At 41.3% G+C, this 24,048-nt stretch overlaps 1 protein-coding gene across 2 annotated transcripts in view; it reads right to left on the minus strand.

Moving 5' to 3' along the window:
• Window positions 1-24,048, minus strand: part of MAP3K21 (mitogen-activated protein kinase kinase kinase 21) — a 60,144-nt gene that overhangs the window by 22,875 nt on the left and 13,221 nt on the right. For both annotated transcript variants that reach the window (XM_032491811.1, XM_032491810.1), the window contains exons 2-4: window positions 19,172-19,352; window positions 11,916-12,064; window positions 10,921-11,096 (exon numbers count right to left, since the gene is read on the minus strand). In XM_032491811.1, the coding sequence (XP_032347702.1) occupies window positions 10,921-11,096; window positions 11,916-12,064; window positions 19,172-19,352 (506 nt within the window). The remainder of the gene's footprint in view (window positions 1-10,920; window positions 11,097-11,915; window positions 12,065-19,171; window positions 19,353-24,048) is intronic.

Here is a 24,048-nt window from a genome sequence, read left to right on the forward strand (position 1 = left end):
GCCCGAGCCGGGCGGAGGACGGGGGCGGCTGTGCTGAGGCGGCCCCGGGGGACAGCAGGGGGCTGCGCGCCATGGCTGGGAAGGGATACGGAGCAGAACAACCTCGGTCCCCCATAAATTGCGAAAAAAGCAAAGCAACACGGCTGGTGTGCCCTGGGGGGAGGGGCGCCATAGCCTGTCTCCTCAGACCTGCGCCGCCATTACTGGTGCTTCTCTGAGAAGAGAGGTGGGGCGCAGCCACAGCCGCCACCTCTCCCTGTGCGCAGTGTCCAGGCGGGGGCGGGGCCGGGCCCTGAATCCACACCTGGGGGCGCCCCAACCTCCTAGTCAGGACTGAGACTTGTTTACAGCCCGAGGCAGGTAGGATCTTTCTGCCCTGGCACCTCAGAGAACTCGTGCCGCCAACACAAACAAAGAGCTGAGATTTGGCATGGAGCAGGGGCAGGGCTGTTCTGCGGTCTTCCCTGAGCCCACCTTTGAAACTCTGACCTAAGGCAGAGTGACCGCCGCCAGGAAAAGGGCAGGCGGCCACTCACCTTCCTGGCAGGAACGCAGCACCTGACCGCAGTGCTGGGAGGGCGCGCGATCCGCCCACTTGCCTCCCCTGAGCGCAGCATCTGACTGCAGCATCAGGACGGGGAGTGACCCGCCCGCCCACTGGGTAAGAGCTCAGCACCTGACCCAGTGCTGGGAAGGGGCGTGATCTGCTAGCCGACAGCCACTGGAAGCAGCATAGACTGGGAGGGTGCCAACAGAGGGCCTCTGGAAACAGCAAGCTGAGCTTCCAAAACAGGACGAAGACAGAAAGGCCTCTCGATAAAATCATTAAGAGCACACCGTCTCCAGGACAACTAGATAACTGATACTCCTTAAGCCACAGTGCCAGAGAGATATGAGCAATATGAAGAAGCAGAGGAACCACTCCCAATTAAAAGATGAAGAGAAATCCCCTGAAAGCATGATCAAGGAAATAGGCATTGATGGCCTACTAGATCAAGATTTCAAAAAGGAGTGATCAAAGTACTGAAGGAACTAAAAGAAATAGTGTTTAGAGATATAAAATATGTCAAAAATGAAATAGAAGCTATAAAGAAGAGCCAAGTAGAACTGGTAAACTCCTTTGTTGAGATGAGAGCTGACCTAAAGGCTGTGCAAAGCAGGCTAGATAATGCAGAGGAATGAATAAGTGACCTAGAATACAGGACAACAGAAAGCACCCAATCAGAACAGCTGAGAGAAAAACGAATAAAAAACAATGAGTACAATATAAGGGACCCATGGGATAATCTAAAGCATGCCAATCTATGCATAATAGGGGTTCCAGAAGGGAAAGAAAGATCTAAGGGGACTGAAAAGGTATTTGAAGAAATCATGACTGAAAACTTCCCAAACCTAAAGGAATCAGATATCCAAGTACAGGAGGCTCAGAGGGTCCCAAACAGGAAGAACCCAAACAGACCCACACCAAGACATATCATAATCAAGATGGCCACAGTCAAGGATAAAGAAATGATCCTAAAGGCAGCACGAGAAAAACAAACAGTGAGTTACAAGGGAACCCCCCATAAGGCTCTCAGTTGATTTCTCTACACAAACACTACAGGCCAGAAGGGAGTGGCAAGGTATATTCAAAGTCCTGAAAGAAAAAAAGATGCAGCCTAGGGTACGCTATCCAGCAAGGCTATCCTTTAGAATAGAAGAAGAGATAAAGAACTTCACAGACAAGCAAAAACTAAAAGAGTTTAGCAACACTAAACCCATGCTAAAAGAAATAGTCACAGGTCTACTTTAAATAGAAAAGAAGCAGGATGCTACAAAAATGAGAAACTCATAACTGGAAAGGAGATAACTGTCATGAATTACACAAAGAACAAACACAAAATTGTAAAAGAAGACATCTAAATCATTAAGAGTGGGAGAGGGAAGCAAGGAAAGCCACTGTGAAAACGGTATGGAGATTCCTCAAAAGACTAGGAATAGACTTACCATATGGCCCAGGAATCCCGCTCCTGGGCATATATCCAGAAGGAACCCTACTTCAAAATGACACCTGCACCCCAATGTTCACAGCAGCACTATTTACAATAGCCAAGACATAGAAGCAGCCTAGATGCCCATCAACAGATGACTGAATAAAGAAGATGTGGTATATTTATATGATGGAATACTATTCAGACAACGTAACGCCATTTGCAGCAACATGGATGTTCCTGGAGAATGTCATTCTAGGCGAAGTAAGCCAGAAAGAGAAAAATACCATATGAGATCGCTCATATGAGGAATCTAAAAACAAAACAAAACAAAACAAAACAAAACATAAATACAAAACAGAAACAGATTCATAGACATAGAATACAAACTTGTGGTTGCCAAGGGGGTGGGAAGGGACAGACAGGGATTTTAAAATGTAGAATAGATAAACAAGATTATACTGTACAGCACAGGGAAATATATATAAGATCTTGTGATAGCTCATAGCAAAAAAAAATATGACAATGAATATATATATGTTTATGTATAACTGAAAAATTGTGCTGTACACTAGAATTTGACATAACATTGTAAAATGACTATTACTCAATAAAAAATGCAAAAAAAAGTATACTCTTATACTAACTACTATACATAAAACAGATAAACAGCAAGGACCTACTGTATAGCACAGGGAACCATATTTAATACCTTTTAATGGTCTATAATGAAAAAGAATATGAAAAGGAATACATATATATATGTACAACTGAATCACAATGCTATACACCAGAAATTAACACAACATTGTGAACTGACTACACTTCAATAAAAAACATAAAGCATATAAATAGCAACTATTAAAAAAATACTCATTCCTATCAGAAAAAATTATTCAGTAGCAAAACTGAGAACTCAACAGTTTATAAATCACATCCCCATTCTTATTGCATCTCTATAAAGTGTTCTGTTCTTTATCAGGGACATAAATATTCCTTTTCGTGCTAAACCATTTTCTCTTCCAGATTACCCTGCTACTAAATCAAGCACTCACATAGAAAATGAGGCATCTGCAAACTTTTATTCGCCTTGCTCCAGACAAACTTTATCTTAAAATAACCTAACATCAAAACTCTGTGAGAAATCCCGCCTTCTCAGGTGGAGCTTTGGGCTGTGAGCTTTGAGAGCTACGAGCAGTGTGCACACTTTACATAAGCAGCCCACATTTCACACTGGCCCACCTCGGAAGTACTGATGCACAGAGAAACGCTGTAAAGTGGAGACTCATGAAAGAAACTAGTGCTGAACCACAGGACTGAGACGCCGACTCAGTCTGCTAATCCCTTGGACTTTATACAGACGGGCACAAAGAGTAATTGGAGGGCATCTGTCAGTCTAATTATAAACACAAAGGAAAATAAGTATGGAAGACCATCATCCCACAAATAAATATGATAATATTAAGAAAGGAAAGGGAGCTCTAAAGAAAGGATTATTTATTCCAATCCAACAAATTCTGAACTACAGTAATTCTACCAAAGTGGACCGAATTCACTGAAACAGTCCTTAGATTTATTTTTTCTAAACAAACTTCATAAACAAAATTGCAGGAGAAATGATTTGCTTAAGACCAACTGATTGTCAAATCACTTTTGTTAATATGTATCTGCTGGTTTTTATACAGGAGACCAGTATTTCCTCATCACATTGTGCCAGGTATAAATTACTATTTATTACCTGAGAGTGGGAGGGTATATAGCTCAGTGGTAGAGCATGCGCCTAGCATGCATGAGGTCCTGGGTTCAATCCCCAGTACCTCCATTAAATAAATAAATAAGTAAACCGAATGACCTCCCTCTGCAAAACAAACAAACAAAAAATAGAGTACTATTTATCACTTGAAAAAAAAGGGAAGAAAATGTTACCTTTAAAAAAAAAAATTCTGGAAGCCATTATTTAACTGGTGGTTCTCTCCAACCAGTTGTTCAAATTAGAGACTTTACTGTAGTATATTTGGGGGTAGGGGATCATTTCCAGTCAACTTCTAATTTCTAATCATTACTGTCTGCCCTTTTGTGAAGATATTAGTTTTCAGTGGTGTTGATAACAATCTAATTAGCTATTTATTGTGAAATGAAAAGGCATGAGGAAGAGATAAGGGCTACAAATTCAATTATGCTCTTTGTGTTACCAAATAAGAAACACATTTTTAATTCCAGGTCCCAAACTAAACTGCGAATCCCCTTGTAGTGACTTTAGAAATTAAAAAAAAAAAAAATCACTTGCCTAAGACTTCATAAGAGGAAAAAATAAGATCAAAGAGAAAAGAGCCGAAGTATTCTTCCTTCTGAATGAATTTTAAAGCATTCAAGAGTAGAAGAAAAAAAATGTCTAGGGTGTTAGAATCCCTTTGAATACTTTGAAATTATGAAGCACACACACACACACAAATGCTTTGGGTTGCTCAGATTACTAAGCAGAACAATTGTTTAATTGCTTGGCACAGGACATCCTAGTAATGGGAAACCCAAATTCCTGGCAGCGATGTGAATCATTAACAGTGACATGCCTTCACATAGCGGTTCAAAGACAGGTGCACGCACCCACCGCACCGAGACAGACACACAGAGATAAGAAACCAGGAATTTGGGGAGGAACCGGTATCCATGGAGGCTACAGTTTCCTGAATAACACAGAGCACGGCCAAGTTACTGACCATTAATCCCAAGTCTGACGCCTCCTACCTTAAGTAATCAGTGAACAAGAAAGGGAGATACAGCACGTATACTGGGCTTCTGACTCCATCAAAAAATATGCAGTTAGAAACCTTTGAGCAAAAAAAAAAAAAAAAAAAATAAAAGTATATATTCTTTAGTTGTAAATCAAAGGTTCACAAGATACCATAAATGCTGTATTTCAAGCAGCACTGCAAAAAAAGCACAGAAAGAGAAAAAGTAAAGATACAACACCAGATAGCTCAAAAACGAATCCAAAGAACAACAGAGAAACTACCTTATAAGACCTTAAAATGCAGAAAGAGGAGACGTCCATTCTTAAAGCATGACTTTTGATGTTTACATCACATATAACAAGAATTAACTCATTGGATATGCCTCTATCCTGAAGTTTCATGAATAATTATCAATAATTAACAATAAGAGTTTAAAATAATAATTAGTTATTAATAATATCACCTCCAAATTTTAAATTCTGTGATTTCAGTTTTTATTTTTCCTCCAAGACCTCTCCTGTTCCCCAAAATGGTTGTTTTTTTTCCCTTAATTTTTGCTCTTAAACATCTAATTTTAGAATTCTGGAAAACAATTTGGGGAAATGTAAAAAAAAAAATCAGACTCTTTCCTCTGTCATTTTAAGTCAATAAAATGTCTTAAGGTTTCTAAAAAAATATTAATATAATATCACTGATAGTAGTTCTTCAAAGAATTGCAGGATTTCAGAAGTAATCCGCTCAGCCATCTTCTGGATGACTGCTCAGAGCCCCGTTTCCCAAACGCCCAGGCTGGGGATGGGGTGGCGGGGCTGCCAGGAACCGGCCCCGGCTTCAGTCAAAGCCACCACCTTGTTGTTCTGAGGCTAACGTGTCACACTTACTAGCACTTTCTAAGCAGCACTCATGCTCTGAGCACTTGGGGCACTTCACTCACGTCAGCCTCGCACCACCTGGAGGGGGGGAGACAGCGTCACTGTGACACCCCATGACGAGGAGGCACTGGGAAGTCAGTCTTCCGTCAGCAAATGGCAGAGCCCCAGTTCCAATCAGAATGTCCAGCTCAAGTCCTTGAACCACTCACCACCCTAGCAGACTGCTGGAGATGTTGGCATTTCACTAAAGACTTAATATACAGTAATCAAAACAGCATGGTATGGGTACAAAAACAGACCTACGGACCAATGGAACAGAATAGAGAGCCCAGAAATGAACCCACAAACTTTTGATCAACTAATCTTCGATAAAGGAGGCAAGAACATACAATGGAATATAAAGACAGTCTCTTCAGCAAATGGTGTTGGGAACACTGGACAGCAGCATGTAAATCAATGAAGCTAGAACACTCCGTACACCATACACAAAAATAAACTCAAAATGGATCAAAGACTTAAACATAAGACAAGATACAATAAATCTCCTAGAAGAAAACATTGGTAAAACATTATCTGACATACATCTCAGCAATGTTCTCCTAGGGCAGTCTATCCAAGCAATAGAAATAAAAGCAAGAATAAACAAATGGAATCTAATTAAACTTACAAGCTTTTGCACAGCAAAGGAAACCATAAGCAAAACAAAAGACTTAATATAAAAGCGGGGGAGTCTGTCAGAGGTTTTCAGAATCCCATAGTGACAGCGTGAATGCCCAGGGGAAGGAAGCAGAGCAGCTGTGGCAGGAGTCTACTGCACCACTGCCCAGCTCCAAGAGCTAGAAAGACCAGATTTTAATCCCTGGGCACACACCCGAGAAGTCCTGCTTCTGAACTCTGGAACCTATTTTCTCCCTCGTCTGCTCCAAAGTTCTTCCAGCATCTGAGGACAGCCTCTGCACCCCACCCCTTCTGTGCCCATTTCTCTTCTCTGTCCACTCAGATTTCCAGGCTCCTCTCCTACCCTCCTGGCCACCCACCTTGGGAAGCTCTTTAAAACATGGTGCCCACAATCAAACGTGATGCTGCAGATATGATCTGAACAGAGGCAAACGAGACTGCTATTCCTTAGTGTATGAGTTCTCTGTACTTATTAATGGTGGCAGGGTCAAAGGGCTGCATTTGCCTGTTTTGAATTTTTAAACTCACAAAATACTAAGGAGGAGAGTGGATTACCTATAAATCTACTATTTGAAAAAAAATGACTTACCAAAAAAAGAAACAGGAAAGAAAGAAAGAGAAAAAAAGAAAGAGAAGAAAGAGAAGAAAGAAAGAAAGAGAAGAAAGAGAAGAAAGAGAAAGAGAAGAAAGAAAGAAAAAGGAGAAAGAAGAAAGAGAAGAAAGAAAGAAAGAAAGAAAGAAAGAAAGAAAGAAAGAAAGAAAGAAAGAAAGAAAAGAAAGAAAGAAAGAAAGAAAGAAAGAAAGAAAGAAAGAGAAAGAGAGAAGAAAGGGAAGAAAGAAAGGGTCTTTGCAGCTCACACATTTCTTTTATTTTTAATTACTTAAAATTATGAAATATTTAAAAGATACTATAATTAGAATAGCAAACACCCATGTACTTTCTATCAATATTTAACAGATGCTAAATTTTTACCACATCTGTTTCAGATCTGGTAAAAAGTCCAATGTGCATCATATCTTATCTTATCCCTCCCTCTTCCTAAGTTGGTTTGTATCCATTTTCCTGTCTATACTTTCAGTCTTTTTATAAATCTACACAATGTAACTATCCTTCTGCAACCGCTTTTTCTGCCCAATATTATATTATAGACTTACTCATGTTGAAACTTACATCTAGAATTCACTCATTTTCAGTACTGTACAGGTTTCCACTGTCTGAATATACAATAGTTTGGGCACCTAGTCCTCTATTAATGGATATTGGGGTTGTTCTCAGTTTTTCACTATTACTAACAACATTTAAGTGAATAACCTGAATTTCCTTGGTGCATATGCATGAGAGTTTCTCAAGAATATATAACCCAGAAGTTAAACCGCTGAGTATTATGCCTATTTTATAGCCTAAGATTTAAAATGGGATTCATGGCATTTATACACTTTTAAATGCCTTTTTCACTTGAAAAATATTAATAAGTGTTAAAATAATAGTAAGTGTTAAAATATAATAATAATATAAAATGTAATATATAAAATGTAAAAATTTCACTTGAAAATATAATTAATAATAATTGCTAATATCTCTCATCCATTAAAATACCTATCAGGAACATGTTAAGACACTTTACTTAGGTTTATTTAATGTACTTATCGAATGTATATCATGTGCCAAGTTCCTTGTTTGATGCTGTGGATGAAAATGACCAAGAATGAAACAGTGTAGCTCCTGAACTTACCCAGCAGAAAAGGCAGTGCACACATAAACAAACAGCTCCTGAGAAAGTAGGACCTAGTGCAGCCGTGACGAGGGACGTGCACGGTTCATGTGGTGGAACGGAGTCAGGGAAGGGAGCTCTGAAGACCCAAGCGTGACGAAGCAGCCATCGTGGGGAGGGTGTAAAGTCAGGGAGGGGACAGGAAGGACACAAAGGCCAGAAGTCAGGAGCATGGCATTAGAGGAACTTGGAGGAATTCAGTATGGCTGAGGTCAAAGTGAGGCTAGATATGGAAGGACAGAGGAAGTTAAGGAAAACGGGGGCAGGAGGGATAGCTCAGTGGTAGAGCGCATGCTTAGCGTGTGCGAGGTCCTGGGTTCAATCCCCGGTACCTCCATAATAATCCTTGCCATTGCTAACATATAAAAAAAGAAAGAGTTTTTAAAAAATAAGGAAAAGGAACTGGCCACTGAAGTGTGGTTGGTCTGCTTTGCACTTGGGAAAAGTCACGGGTGGCGGCGCAGCCATCAGCTAGGGGACGAGGCTGGAGGCTGGAGGCGGAGCAACCAGGTGGGAGGCTGCCTGTCCTGCAGGTGACAAGTGAGGACAACAGGGATTAGGGGAGTGAATTACCACCGATGGTCTTTGTCACAGAGGAGACCACATCTTCAAGACCTTTGGGACTGGGCATCTAAGAGAACAGTCACCTCATTACCACACCACGGAAGCAGAATGGGAGAGGCAGAGGGGGAGTGAGGAGGAGGTTCTGATTGCAACGGCGGGCTGGGAAGTGTTGCCAACACAGTGCCTCAAGCCCCTCTTTGAAATTTGTCAACAAGCTTCAAACCCCTGGCCGGGCATTCAAGCCCAGGGACCCTGCCAGGACACAGACTGCCACACCCCTCGTGTGCCCCAGGGCTCTAAGCCTCTTCCAAGCACATAGCAGACACGCCCTATGTTTGCTGGAAGGCAACTGTAACATTGCAACTCGTAACATTTTCCCCACAGATGCGCTTTTAAATTGTATTTTTTCCCTAGAAAATAATTTGCCCTTTGGGGGAGTATTCAGTACGGTTGGGGGCAAAGTGAGGCTAGATATGGAAGAACAGAGGAAATTAATAAGGAAAATGGGGGTGAGGTGGGGGACAGCTCAGTGGCAGAGTGCGTGCTTAGCGTGTGGGTTCAATCCCCAGTACCTCCGTTAAAAAAATCAACATACAATAATCCTTGTCATAGCTAACACTTAAAAAATAGGGTTAAAAAATAAGGAACAGGAGTCCCTATGACATACCTGTATTAACTCTCAGGTCAGCATGACCGCGGTAGAAGTACGCCACTTACGGGGACGGAAGGTGGGTATGTGACATCCTGGCTTCCTGCACAGCCTCATAAACGCGAGCTCAGGGATGTTTACACATATATACTCAAACCACAACTTTTCACCCCCTCTTTTGCCCTTTGCTCTGCCCTTGGGTTGGCTGTTGGTCTCTGGTATTATGGTTGATGCGAAAGTCTAGAGACTCAGTGTGGATCCGCACTATGGTAACTTCACCCTGGCAGGACGACTCTCAGCTGCCGCATGACCCCGCGGTTTGGTGCCACACACGGGGATCAGCCAACGGGCTTTCTCATTTAGCAAAGCATTATCGCCTACTTAGAAAGAAGCCTACTATTTTAGAATCATAAATACAGGAGGCATAAAAATTCCTTCCTGGACAATGATCTGGCCTTATCAGGGCTATTGATAACTTGCAATGTGGTGTTTTAGCCCAGACGGTTATTGCACAAGAAAAGAATTTAACCTACTGAACAATTATACACCTCAGGCAACTGGAATGAACCTTGACTCATCAAGATGCTCAAGTATTACAAGAACATCTTTTAAAAAGTAAGTCCTGCCACTGAAGCACAGGGCTGTGCCTTGAACTTGGAGTTCTTCAGTGCCCGCCGGCAGTCAGCTGTCACCAGTCACAGGAGACAGACCGCGCTGACTGAGCTCGCTTCCCAGGCCGTCTGCCTCCCAGCTAGGTGTGTTTCTACTTTTCATACTTCACTTTGTATGTGGCAATATATGTGCAGCTTCAGCACTTTTAACACTTAGGTTTATTACTTTTCTTCTTCCTAAAACATATAAACCAACCAGAGTTTCACTCATCATATTAGAACGTTCTGAAATCACACATTTTCCCAGTTTCTCCAAGAAAGCAGTGCTTTGGAGATGAAAGAAGGTGATGGGAAGACTGTAAAAGAGGCTTTAAAAGACGTAACTAAAAAAATTCTGATTTGCACCAACCATCTGTAAGAAGACATCTTTGAGACAAACTATGACATTTCTGTCTGGAGTATTACATGGTATCAGGGAACTACTGTTATTTTTTAAAGATAATATATGGCAAGAAAGATAGTTTAAAAATTCTTCCCAGTTAGAGACGCATATGGAAGCATTTAAAGGTAAAATGACAAGAGTCTAGGTTTTAACTTAAAATACCCCAGTTAAAAAAAATGATAATAGGAAAAAGAGATGAACAAAATGACAAAATACTGAAAATCACTGAAGCTAGTCAATGCATAGAAAAGTTCAGAATGCCATTCCCTCTCCTTTTTCAAAAACTTTTTATTTGAAAATTCCTCTAATAAAGGGTTAATTCTTTTCTAATTGTATATATTGAGTGCAGTTCTGTTCTGTTTTGTTTTAAATGGAAGGAAAGAATCTATGTAATATTGACATCTGAGAATATTTTAAAATACTGCTAACAGTGGTTCTTTTTTTGTTGTTTTGTGTTTTTTGTTTTTTTTTTCAAGAAAGCAAAGCGAGGATTTATTAAGTGACAGGACACTCTCAAGGGGACAGTGGGCAGACTCAGGTGAGTAGCCGCTGCTAGCAGTGGTTCTTGACTCAAGTTTCCATGATCTTCGTAAGTGTGAGTATATTATGCAATTACTATATATTGCTCACCTTTTCCTTTGTTCTCAACTCATCAAACATTTGCTGAATTTCCAGCTTCCAGTCATCTTGCATGGAATGAAAAGATTCTTGAGGCATCTCAGTCATGACTGCCCTTTCAATAGCAGTCAACTGTTCAAGAATTAAGGCAAATGATGGGCGAATGTGAGGGTCTTGTTGCCAGCATTCTAAAATAAACAAGAGTCACACTAATTCCATTTCTCGGCATAGTTCAGATTATCAGCCCATAATGACAGTGTCTGCTGAAGATTTTAAAAATGAACTGATAATGATTTTTGAAAGTTTTATTTTACCCAGTGTCCATGTCAGCAGCATGCACAGTAATTCCTAGCAGATAAGGATTCTATTGTCTATATTATTTGTCATTAATATGTAGACGCGTGTTTTCCCTGTCTTACCATGAACTGTGTCTCCTGAGTTGCCCTCCTCAGATAACTTGCAGGTACAGAGTTTTATAAAACTCCACCCAAGAAGACCAAAGTCACTAAAATGTTATAATCACAAGAGAGGTTCTGAGAAACAGCCTAATAAGTAAGGTAACTGCTGCTTACAAAAAGAGTTAGTTAACGATTTTTAAAAGACAAAGATGGAAATAGATAAGGTCGGGGCAAAAACCATGCCAGTGAAGACAGCAAAACATTTTTGATCATTAGGTAGAATTAAAAATAGCACATATGGAGCCAATTCAAGAGTGCCTTTGAACTCCCCTAGTGTATTTAATGAAACATTTATTACCATCTAACTGAATTTTGTATAAATGAGTCACTATTAAACTGGGCTGTTTTCAAGTTACTCGGTTCATCAAAAATTTACCTGGCATCTTAGATCAAAGACATGGTTTCTAACTCTTAAAATAGTATCACGTATTTAAAATCACTTGAAAATGAGTATCACAGAAATTACTCTTTTGGTTAAAAAAATACAGATGTTCCAATGAGCAATTCCCTCCCCATTCCAGACGCACAAACACAGAGGTGCCCAAATACCTTTCATGAGCTTGGCAAAAGGCTCGGGGCAGGTAGAAGGAACGGGCAGAGTGAGCTTGTTGACTGCCACCCCGTAAGCCACGGCAAGACCATCGATGCCCCGATAGGGGACCTCTCCCGTGAGCAGTTCCCACAGCAGCACTCCGTAGCTGGAAAGCAACGTTTTCATACAGTTAAAAGGGGCCTTGTTTTTATGACATGACTAGGGGAGAAACGTATCAGTGCCTTCATCCAGCTCCTCATAAGAATCCTCTCTTCCAAATGAGCCCTCGGCACCATTACCCCAACGTGAGACGTGGGCTCTTCCAGTTAACATCCCAAACACGGGCCAAGGCACTCCTTGCTGGAAATCGGTGATGTGTTCATTACAGGAATGAAAACTGCTGAACGAACAGGAACGCTTAGGACCCATTAGTACGGGACTGAGTTAAACGGGGTCCAGAACCAGGCCACACTCCAGGAGTCATGTGGCTGTTCTGACGTTTGTCTGTATTTCGCTTTCCCCAGCCCTAGGTAAAAGCTCTTGAGGACTGTCAGGACCCTGAAGATTCCAGCCCCGCAGAAATCTCATGCCACACACCGCAGGACTGACGTCGAACCATGCTGACATTTTTAAATAGTTTTTGAAACTGTTCATCTTCCTGCCTCTCCCTTTATATTTTGGGAGATGTGAAACTCATGTTTCCATGCACTGCCTTGTAGTAATGGACGAGCAAGCCACGTGGGCCTCCCTGTGCCAGCTGGCAGGACGGAACACCTCTTTTTTGTAATGGATGGAGCTGTACTGAAATGGGAATGAAAAACCAAGAACTCGGCTGCCATGCTCTCCGGAGTGCCAGCAAACATGATGCAGGTTCACGGCCGCTTCACATCTCCAGAAGCAAATGAAATTACAAACAAGAGCGAGAAAACGCACAGTGGAAGGATTTCTAAATGATTTTTTTGAATGTAGCTGAAGGATCAAATCTCACCACGTATCCATACCACTGGTTCTAAGTCTCCCCAATTCAAGGCAATACAGAGGAGCAGAGAAGTAAGTCTTGTACGTTATATATATTTACTCTCGTAGACAATACCAGTCAGCGCTGTAGTTTCCTTCCATCTTCCCCAAAACAGACAGTGCATTCAGATTACCTTTTGAAACACCTAAAACATCAGTTGCTCCAGATGCTCACTTGACTTTCAATTAAAGCACATAGGCATACGAGGAACAGTCACATTTACTCTATTTTTAAATTCTACTAACATCACTATACAGTCCAATTTACTTAATCTTTTAAAACTTCATTAACTTTTAAGTTAACGGAAAAAAAAGTTTGAAATTTAAAGCAGCAACTTAATTCTTATTTCTTCCCTTTTTGGGGGGAAGGGGGAAGTTAGGTTTACTTACTTATTTTTGGAGGAGGTACTAGGGATTGAACCCAGGACCTCGTGAATGCTAAGCACGTGCTCTACCACTTGAGCTATACCCTCCTCCCCGCTTATTTCTTATGTTTGCGGCTGATACATCACATTTTAGCATAGTTTTAAAGATAGTAAACAGAAGGTAATAATGAGCCTGGAGGAAAGGCAGAACAGCTCAGGATAATACTCAAAAAGTCATTTACACGTGGCCTGGAATTGATTCCCAAGTCTCATTTGAGTATCTCCTGATCTTAAGAGGTGTGGGGTTCACAGCATCACACATACAAAAAACCATCTCCGAAGAAGACCTGGCCTGCAAAGAAATCCTCTGGAGTCCAGGTGCAGGTCATCCCGGATGTGATTACTTCATTTATAGACCTCTCCACAAGTGCCTGCTGGACTCTAGACTACGTACTGAAAACGTCAGAAAAGGAAAGTATAAACAACAGAACGTGCCCATTCAAAGGGGCCTCAGGGGTCCTCCAGCTGATGATCTATGGGCCCTAAGCCAGTGTTTCCATCCTGAGGTCTTTGAATCTGGGGCTCCTCCAGCAGGAGGAGTAACAGGGCACCATTGTGCAGGCAGCAGACCTGAGTTTCAGCTTTGGGACTATCACTAGTTGCTAGCTTTGTCCCCATTCACCTGGCCTTGAAGCTGATCTGGAAACATCTATAAAACTTAAGTGGTATCTGCTCTGCCATCTTAAAGTACAGTTTTTATATATATATATATATATATTTTATATATATATATACATATATATATACACACACACACACACACACATATATATATGTATGTATGGGACTATATAATGCAGTACTTGTGAGTTATATAATGCTATAACTATTAGTAATTAAGTTGAAGCCAGTATTTTTCAAAGGCTATCTGCTCAGTTTCTTGAAAATTATCTATATTATGATGCATCAGCAAAGATAACACTCTTAATTTCAAGAATAAGTAAATTTAACTCAACAAAAATCACCTCAGTGTAGGGAATCAAAACGTTCTTAGAATAAATGAAAACTGTCTAAATTCAAAGAAGCTTCTTTGCTCTTCTCATTAGCCAATAACAAAATTGAAACAAACAGTAACAACCACACAACTTTGCCTCTCGGAAGTTTCAGAGAATGAATGACTCAGGACAGGTCATTTTCCCAGAGAGTATTCTGGCAAAAACCAACGTGGAAAAAAAAAACCTGAATTCTTTTGATGGGACAACTTCTAAAGTATAATGCATATTTTGCTGCTCTCTAAATCTGGGTGGGATATAGTATAAAAAGCCCTCTCCTGGGAACACAGCAGCCCAATGATTAAGGGCTGTGGCAGCAGGAACTTGGGCCTCAGGCCAGGGACCAGAGTCCACCGCTCACTAGGTTTACAGCCATCACCTCTTGGTGCCTTGGGGACCTGCTCTGTGAAACTGGGGTGATTGCAGGAGACACTGTAAAAGTCCAGTGACAACATCTGTCACAGTTACCTTGCAGTGTAATAGCGGGTAAAGAGGAAGGGGGCCGAGAGAGGATGATGACTAAATATACCAGTGTGTATACTGGTCCACTGCACCACAGACTAGAGCGAAGTTTCTAGTGAAGCTACTTCTACGGGAATGTCATCAAAGGAGATTCTAGAGCAAAGGTCTGTGCAGTTCAGAGGGTGGCCTTCCCCGCCTTACACACCTGACAGACTCGGACTCTGGTATGCTTTCATACATTGATGCCTTCTGGAGACCCATGGGACATAAGGATCCATATTTAGGTGGCGCTGGAGGTCAGTAGTTTCTGGTCCTTTTCATGCTATTTTGTCTTTTTTTCCTTCCTGTCACCTACTTTGTTCTCAGCCGCCATTTTTTACTATTACTAGCTTAGCACCCCTCTCCCCTCTTCTTCTTCTTTTTTTTTTTTATTGAAGTACAGTCAGTTACAATGTGTCAGTCTCTGGTGTACAGCACAATCTCCCAGTCTTGCATATATATACATACATACATTTGTTTTCATATTTTTTCGATTAAAGGTTATTACAAGATAGTGAGCATAGTTCCCTGTGCTATACAGAAGAAACTTTTTAAAAATCTATTTTTATATATAGTGGCTAACAGTTGTAAATATCAATCTCCCAAATTTATCCCCTCCCACCCCCCTTCCCCAGTAACCATGAGATTGTTTACTAAGTCTGCGAATCTGTTTCTGTTTTGTAGATGAGTTCAGTGTCCTTTTCTTTCTTTTCTTTTATTTTTTTTAAGATTCCACATATGAGTGATACCATATGATATTTTCCCCTCTCCTTCTGGACCACCTCACCCAGAATGACAATCTCCAGGTCCATCCATGTTGCCACAAATGGCATTATCTTATTCTTTTTTGTGGCAGAGTAGTATGCCATTGTATAAACATACCACAACTTCCCTAAGCAGTCATCTGCCGATGCACACTCAGGCTGCCCCCATGTTGTGGCCATTGTATATAGTGCTGCTATGAACACTGGGGTGCATGTATCTTTTTGCACTAGAGTTCCCTCCAGATATATACCCAGAAGTGGGACCACTCCCTCTCCCCTCTTCTGATTAGATACTTCAGACAACCCAGCTTATAAAATTGAGAAATAGAAATTAACCGATTCTGAGAGAAGACCTCTCCATGAGCGTTTGGACTTGAAGACTCATGTTTTGGCTGGTTTTAGAAATTCTTTTTTTCTTACTTCTTGATTCTCATCTATGTTTACAGTAGATGAGGTTGCTCTAAAGCATTTATGGAGATTGTGCAGCATTTCTGTAGCTTATAATTACAGTTTACTAAAAAGGCACACATAACAGAACGGTTATAGTCTTAAGTAATTATTTTAAATGTAAAACTGATTTATGATATATTTTGTTAGGTATGAGAGTCTTGAAGTATTCTTAAAAGAATCACCTATTTCACTTAAGTGTTTTGGCATTATATGGTCAGAGATGACCATAATTATATCAAAGAAAACACTTAATGTTTTATGGACACATGTGCTCTGGCTCCACCAGCAGAGTCTGAATCATTAAGTAAAGGGTGAGGCTGAAGCATCTGTGTTTTTCAAAAGGGCTCTAAGACACTATAAACCCCCTGACACAGGTGACAAATATCTTAAAAATCCTAAAGAGAACAACTATATTTTAAATGTAGAGGATAAGCTTTACATTTAAAGGAATTTTGGAGAACTTAAACTAACAGGGGCTCTGCCACCAGAAGTGTGAATTTGAGAGGAACTTCTGGTGCATCCAATGATTAGAGGAGGAAAGCACACTACTCAGCCATAAAAAAGAATGCAGTCATGCCATTTGCAGCAACATGGATGGACCTAGAGATGATCATACTTAGTGAAGTAGGTCAGACAGAAAAAGACAAATATCCTATGGTATCACTTACATGTGAAATCTAAAACATGACACAAATAAACTTATTTACAAAACAGAGACAGATCCACAGACATAGAAAACAAACTTGTGGTTACCAAAGGGGAAAGGGTGGGGAGGGATGAATTGGGAGTTTGGGATTTTCAGATACAAACTACTATATATAAAAAACAGATAAACAGCAAGAACCTACTGTACAGCACAGGGAACTGTATTCAGTATCCTGTAATAAACCATAATGGAAAAGAATATGAAAAAGAGTATGTGTGTGTGTGTGTGTGTGTGTGTGTATACACACACACACACACACACACACACACACAGAATTATTGTGCTATACACCAGGAATTAACACAATATTGTAAATCAACTATACTCCAATAAAAATTAAAAAAAATTTTTTTTAAAGAAGGAAAACTGTGTTTGCTGATCATGAATTTGGAAGTCAGAGATACCTGGGTTCAAATTGTGCTTCTGTCCCTTAGGAGATATGGATTCTTAGCAAGTGACATTTCCTCTCTCAGTCCTAGTTTTCTCTTATGTTAAAAAAAAAAAAAACCTGGAATCTTAAACACAACGAGATACCACTTCACAATCACTAGAGTGGCTCAGAACAAGTCAGCTAGCAACAAGTGTTGGTGACAATGTGGGGAAACCAGAAGCCTGTATTTATCCAAAGCTGGTGGGAATGAAAACTGGTGCAGCTGCTGAGGAAACAGTCTGGCACTTCTTCAAATGATTAACCATATAATCACCATATGGCCCAGCAACCTCACTCCTAGGTATGTACCCAGGAGAACCAATAACTTAAGTCCCCACAAAAACTTTGTCACAAATGTTCTTAGCAGCATTATTCAGAATAGCCAAAAAGTGGAAACAACCCAAATGCCATCAACTAATAAATGGATAAACAAAATGTGGTATTGCGCACCCAAGGGAATATTATTCAACAATAAAGAAGAATGAAATTCTGACACATCCTGTAACATGAACCTTGAAAATATTATACTAACTGAAAAAAGCCAGGCACAAAGGACCATTTATATGAGATGTCCAGAATAAGCAAGTCTGGAGACACAAAATGCAGATCAGTGATTGCCTTGGGTTGGGAGGAATGGAGTGAGGGGGGTGATGGCTTTGGGCTGCAGCATTTCCTTTTCTGGATTATGAAAATGTTCTAAAATTGGTTGTGGTGAGATATGTATACAAATCCACTAATCTGCTAAAAACCACTTAACTGTACAGTTTAAATGAGTGAATTGTACGGTATGTGAATTAGATCTCAATAAAGCTGTTCAGAAAAAAACAGAAAAAATCCCTAGAATTTTAATACTAGACACACAGCACTTTATGAGCCTTAAATAAGGCAAGTAAGCTCCTGAGTCTGTAACTATGAACAGAGTGACTTTCCTTTGTTGTTCTGTGGTTGACAGTGTCTTCACTCCCTACTGAGTCACAGCTGGACGGAAAAACCCAGATAACTTGGGACCCCATTTCGGTCCGGCTCCCCATCCTCAGACCGGAAGCTTTCATCTTCAGATGATGTAACCTCTGAAATGGAGGAGCTGATCTGAATTTTTTTCCTGCAACTTCTATGATAACACGTTGTCTGTGAGTCATGAGAAACCAAAATTTTGCTCGAAGTGCAATTTACGTTTATTTACTGACAGGCCTTACAAAATGGCATTCCTGTTAAACTCCAATTATAGGCGATTTTAATTAAACCTCAGATTTAACAAGGCTCTCCTGTCACATAGAGGTCACATGACAGCAAATATCTCAAGCTACTCATTCTGCTGTGAGTACAGCTGCCTTGATCAAAACCATAGGAGCTTCTTCCAAAAGGCCCATACGGCTCCCCTTCAACTTTCAACGAGGTTACTTCTGGTAAATCCACAGTCAGCTAAAAATATCATAAGAAGCTGAAGACGCATTTCACACACCCAAGCTACCAAAGATTCACCCAGCCTTTCTTAAAAGTGCTCAGAACACTTACACCAGCCTATGGCTGGACAAAAGCATCTAACACAAAGCCTGCTTTGCAGTAAACTGTTGAGTATCTCATGCAGTTTACTGCACCCTGTGCCAAAAGTGAAAAACAGAATGGGTGCCTGCACAGAGTGGTTCATTCTAGGTGTAGCAGCCGTTCCTCTTTGTGACCACTTGGCTTAGTGGGAGCTTGCAGGCCACTGCCTCTTGCCCAGCCTCACAGGAGAGGCTTGGACCACATGCCACTAGCCTGGGAAAGACCAAAATTCCAACTCCCAAGGACAGGTTCTACAGAGTGCACACTGCTTTCCCACCATTGTAACGTCGAAAAATTGTTATGTCGAACAATCACAAACTGGGGCCCGTCTGTACCCTCCTCCAGGCTCAGAGGTACTGAGCACTTGGGGACTCATTCAAAGGAAAAACAGTAGCCAGCGTCTGAGGACGTCTGCAAAAGCAAGACGCATGGTGCTCACTCACCTCCAGATGTCGCTTCCCTTGGAAAACACAGACGACTTGATAACTTCGGGGGCCATCCAGGCGTAGGTGCCCGCAGCACTCATTCTGGTGGTCCTGTGCCACTCCCTCGCTAAGCCAAAATCTGTGATCTTCAACGTTTTATTGCACATGTCATCATTCTCTATCTTCTCGAGTAGCAGAACTAAAGACAAATCAAAGGCAGAATGTTTTCAGATTTGTATACATTTTCAGGTACAACTATTCTTCCGCATTTAAGACACAATTTTCACTGCCGCTGGCAGAGTCCTGAGAATGAACCTGTATTTTACCCTTTTATCTTACTTACATCATGTTTTTCATAACCTTTCGTGGGTCATTTGTGCCTGAAGCTGTAAGTTTCAAAAAGAAAAAAGAAAAACCCACAGACACAATGCAGCTGAGCACTCTTTATGAATGTTTCTCTTTATGAGAAAATAAATGATTTCCAGGGGCAAGAAACACTGACCTATCACAGGTAGAATCAGGAGTCTGAAAGTTTACCTGCTAGATAAAGACATTGTTTTTTTCCACTAAGTTAGGTCCTGTTCTAAATGCAGAGTCTTTTCTAGAGAATATTGCAAATTGATGACACAGCAGCATGAATCATTATTATAAATCATTGTCTTATCTAAAATTTGCAAAATGCTTGTGGATATTTTAACCCATGAAGGAATTTTACGAGGTGTGATTGCTTTACTGAAGCTCAAAATACAGCAGAAAGTAAAAACTTCAGGGAAACCTTATCCAGATTCTGGTTTCCCCCAGGCATACCCCCCACTCCCGCCCCCTGACAAAATACAGAATGCACAAGGGCAGCTTTCAGGAGGGTCTTTCCTGGGCCCTCTCCGTGAGAGGCAAGGAGCAACTTTCATGCCAGGGTCTGCCCCGAGCTCCTGCATAACAGTAGCTAAAATGAGCCAGCTCTTCCTCACTCCTCACCTGCACCTGCCCGCCCCGCCCTTCCCAGTGCCGTGGGTCCCTCTCCCCCCTGGTAGATTTCCCCCCACCTATAACCACGCAGAAACGTTCCCTAGGTTTTCCGTTGGGCTCTGACACAACTATGTACCCACGTTACTCCTTCTCGTTTGCTACAAGGGGAACGGGCTTAACCTACTATTTTGTCTAACGAGTCTCCTTGCTCCTTCCTTAAAACCCTGCACTCCAACTTGCGGCTCATCCAGTCTACCTCAACCCAGTGCTCCTGCAGACCCCCTTCTCCAGTTCCCTGGCTCTGCATGACTTCCAGCCTCACTGCCTCCCACCTGAACGATAACCCTTCCAAGTGGACCGCACGCGGGCCACCTCCTCCTCTCCCCAACCCAGGCACCACCCCAGCAGACTCGTCTTCCTCAAGTTTTGTGCCATTCGTTCATGTTTTTAAAGCCACTCATGAGGCCTAAACCACTGACATGATAACACCAGGGGTGCATCTCAAAACTATCATGCCATAAAAGATGCCAGACATGAAAGTTCACATGCTACAATTCCGTGTGGCATTTTGGTAGAGTGACAGAAATCAGATCAGTGGTTTCCAGAGGCCCAGGGGAAAGGTCTGACTGCAGTGCTACACAAGAGAGCGTCTTCGGTGACGACAGAAATTCTCTATCTTGATGGTGGTGGCAGTTACAGAATTATATACATTTGTCGAGACGCATCAGAATGAACACCCTCCGAGGGTGAACTTTCCTGTATGTAAATTACACCTCAATGAACCTGCATTTAAGAAATTCCATGGTTCCCCACCATTCAGGGATAACACCCACATTCCAAAAGCCGGGCAAGCACAGCTCCAAGGTTTACACAGCAGCCTACCCCTCATCCTCTAGGGGTGCACTCCCTCTGCTCAGGACAGGGTGGCTTCCGATCCAGCCCAGACGTGATCTGCTCGGGGACACCTTCCCAATTCCCCTGAGCCACAGGAACCATCACCTCCTCCACACACGCATGGACTGGGAGTTGCTGTCGCAGCGCTATGAAGCCCAAGGTCCCATAACTGTTTTCACCTCTGACTCCTCCACTAGACTGTTATCTCTGAGACAGTGATTATTTAAGAGAGTGAGAGAGAGAGAGAGGGAGAGAGATGCTGGGGAGAGGAGGAAATGGTAGGAAACCTGTTCAATCCCTGTTTCTACGCACACACCTACTCTGTGTCGAGTCTGACTCAGAGCACGTGCCTAATGTTCACATATGAAATAAACAAAACATGCATTTGTCCTTTGCCCATGTCATTCCCATCGAATAGAAATAAAAACCAATCAATGACAGAGTCACCAGCAAGTAGTCAGTAGTCACTATATTCCTGGTACTGTACAAGCATTGTTTCATTCAAGCCTCACAAAAATCCCAAGTGATGGGACTTCATTCTCAGAGGGTAATTAGTGCTGAAAAAAAAATGAAGCAACACAGTGAACCCAATTAAACTGTAATTGAAATTTCAGAGTTAACAGGGTATGTGTGTGGAAGAAGGGGAGGAGTCATTAGTCAGGTTCCACCTTGAAAAATAAAATGAAAATAAGTCTATTTTATTATTTTTTATTTGCATAGATATACATTTTATTGAAGTATAGTCAGTTTACAATGTTGTGTCAATTTCTGGCGTACAGCACAGTGCTTCAGTCATACATGAACATACATCGTTCATGTTTTCATATTCTTTTTTACCGTAAGTTACTACAAGATATTGAATATAGTTCCGTGTGCTATACAATGTGAATTTGTTGTTTATCTATATTTTATCCTTTATTTAACATTTCTGTCATCATTGCAACCACGCACTAACTCTTAAAAGGGCAAAAACAGACAAGTGTGGGAGGTTTCTTAGAATAAACTTTCCCCACAAAATGGGAGAATAGTGTGACACTCTCCCTGTTGGATTTGTGGAACATGATCACGAGGACCATTTTCCCAAATGCTAGTTGTAGGACTGAGGACATTCTGTTTGTCAGGTACACACACAGGAATCAGACAACCCACATCACGATGCTTTAGGTGTACACTATTAATCATCTGTACTTGATAGATAAGGAAACTGAGACACAGAGATGTTGAGTAATCTGTCCAAGGTCACACAGCTAAGGACCAGTGACTCTCAAGCAGTCTGACCCCTGAGCCCATGGTCCTAACTACTGTCTACATTGCTCAGTTTACAGCTTTTTATCAATTTTTCACAAGGGCTTTCTTTATCCTCTGGAAATCTGTCTGCTTTCAGGGGCCCAGTCTCCTCCTTTCTGATTTCCTAGGGGCTCACTACCAGCTGATCTAAGCAGAGGCACTACGGCAAGTGACGAAAGCAGGTGCTCCAGGGCCAGACTGCTTGATTTACACTCTGTGCTTAGCCTCTTTGCCTGTCAGGGGAACTCTGACAGTGCATACAGCGTAAGGTTGCAGGGAGGAGGAAATGAACCCATGTCAAGTGCTCAGAAGAGTGTCTGAAACACAGCAAGCACTTGGTAAGGATTACACACACATAACACATCCACATCCACACCCTTTATCAAGGGTTTGAAAGTGTCTTTAGCAAATCTTCAGAATCACTTTCACGGATGGCAGGAAATCCTATCACTCTGCAGGGCTTGAAATTTCACTTTGCAATGGATTCACATTCATACCATCAATTTAGACGGTCAGAAAAATCAAAGAGTTAATGCAGCTGGAAAGAACCAGCGCTGGGCCGAAACATGAAGAGACATCTGAGCAGGGACTTAGACAAGTCACCAACACTGACAAGTACTGCTGTGTGGTACTGTTTCCTCCCCCAAGCAATCTTCTAATTATAAGGTTTGTAAAGCAAGGGCCTCCTGTTTTCTATGCCCCAATATCACCTAACACAACACCTGCTACCTCAAGTGTTCAGTGGAATAGTTCTTGACAATTATCACCAGTCCTAATAAGAATATTGTCTACCATTTACTAATCCTCTTCTATGTATACTTGTTTCCATCCATTGAATATCTCATTGGATCCTCATATCATTCATTTTTTAAATTTTTGGGGAGGGAGGTAATTAAGTTTTTATTTATTTAATTATAATTTTTTTTAAAAATGGCAGGACCAGGGATTGAACCCAGGACCTTGTGTATGCTGAGCACACACTCTACTACTGAGCTATACCCTCCTCCCACCTCATACTATTCTATGAAGTACAAATTACAACCTCCAGTTAACAGTTTAGAAATGTTATCTGGTTTTTGAAGTGAAAAAAAAGTGAATGAAAGGCCACAAATGGCAAAATACCCTTCTTTCTTAGGGGTGACCTGTGTTCCATTACATATACATATGCTGCATCTCCATTATCTATTCAACTTTTGATGTGCGCTTAGGATGCTTCCTTATCTTGGCAATCATAAATAATGTTGCTGTTAACAGCAGGATGTATGTATCTTTCTGAATTAATTCTTATTTTGTGGTTGGCTTTATTCCTTCGATAACTATCTAAGTTAAAAAGCTAAATCTCTCAACGTCCTTAGAAACAATGAACAGTACATATATGTAAATTTAAAAATATATGTGCAGTAAAAAAAAAAAAAAAGATCTATCAAGCCAAGAAAGACATAGAAGAAACTTAAAAGACATGTTACTAAATGAAAGAAGCCAGTCTGAAAAGGCTACGAACTGTATGATTCCAACCAAATGACATTTGGGAAAAGGCACAGCTACAGAAACAATAAAGAAGACCGTGGTTTCCACGGGTTTGGGGAGAGGGAGGGAGGGGAGGGATGAACAGATGGAGCACAGGGGATTTTTAGGGCAATGAAATTACTCTGTGTGATACTATAGTGGCTACATGTCATTATGCATTTGTCAAAACCCACAGAATGTACAACATCAAGAGTGAGCCCTAATGTAAACTGTGGACTTTG

This window comes from Camelus ferus, chromosome 11, assembly GCF_009834535.1.
Source record: "Camelus ferus isolate YT-003-E chromosome 11, BCGSAC_Cfer_1.0, whole genome shotgun sequence".
Taxonomy (NCBI): domain Eukaryota; kingdom Metazoa; phylum Chordata; class Mammalia; order Artiodactyla; family Camelidae; genus Camelus; species Camelus ferus.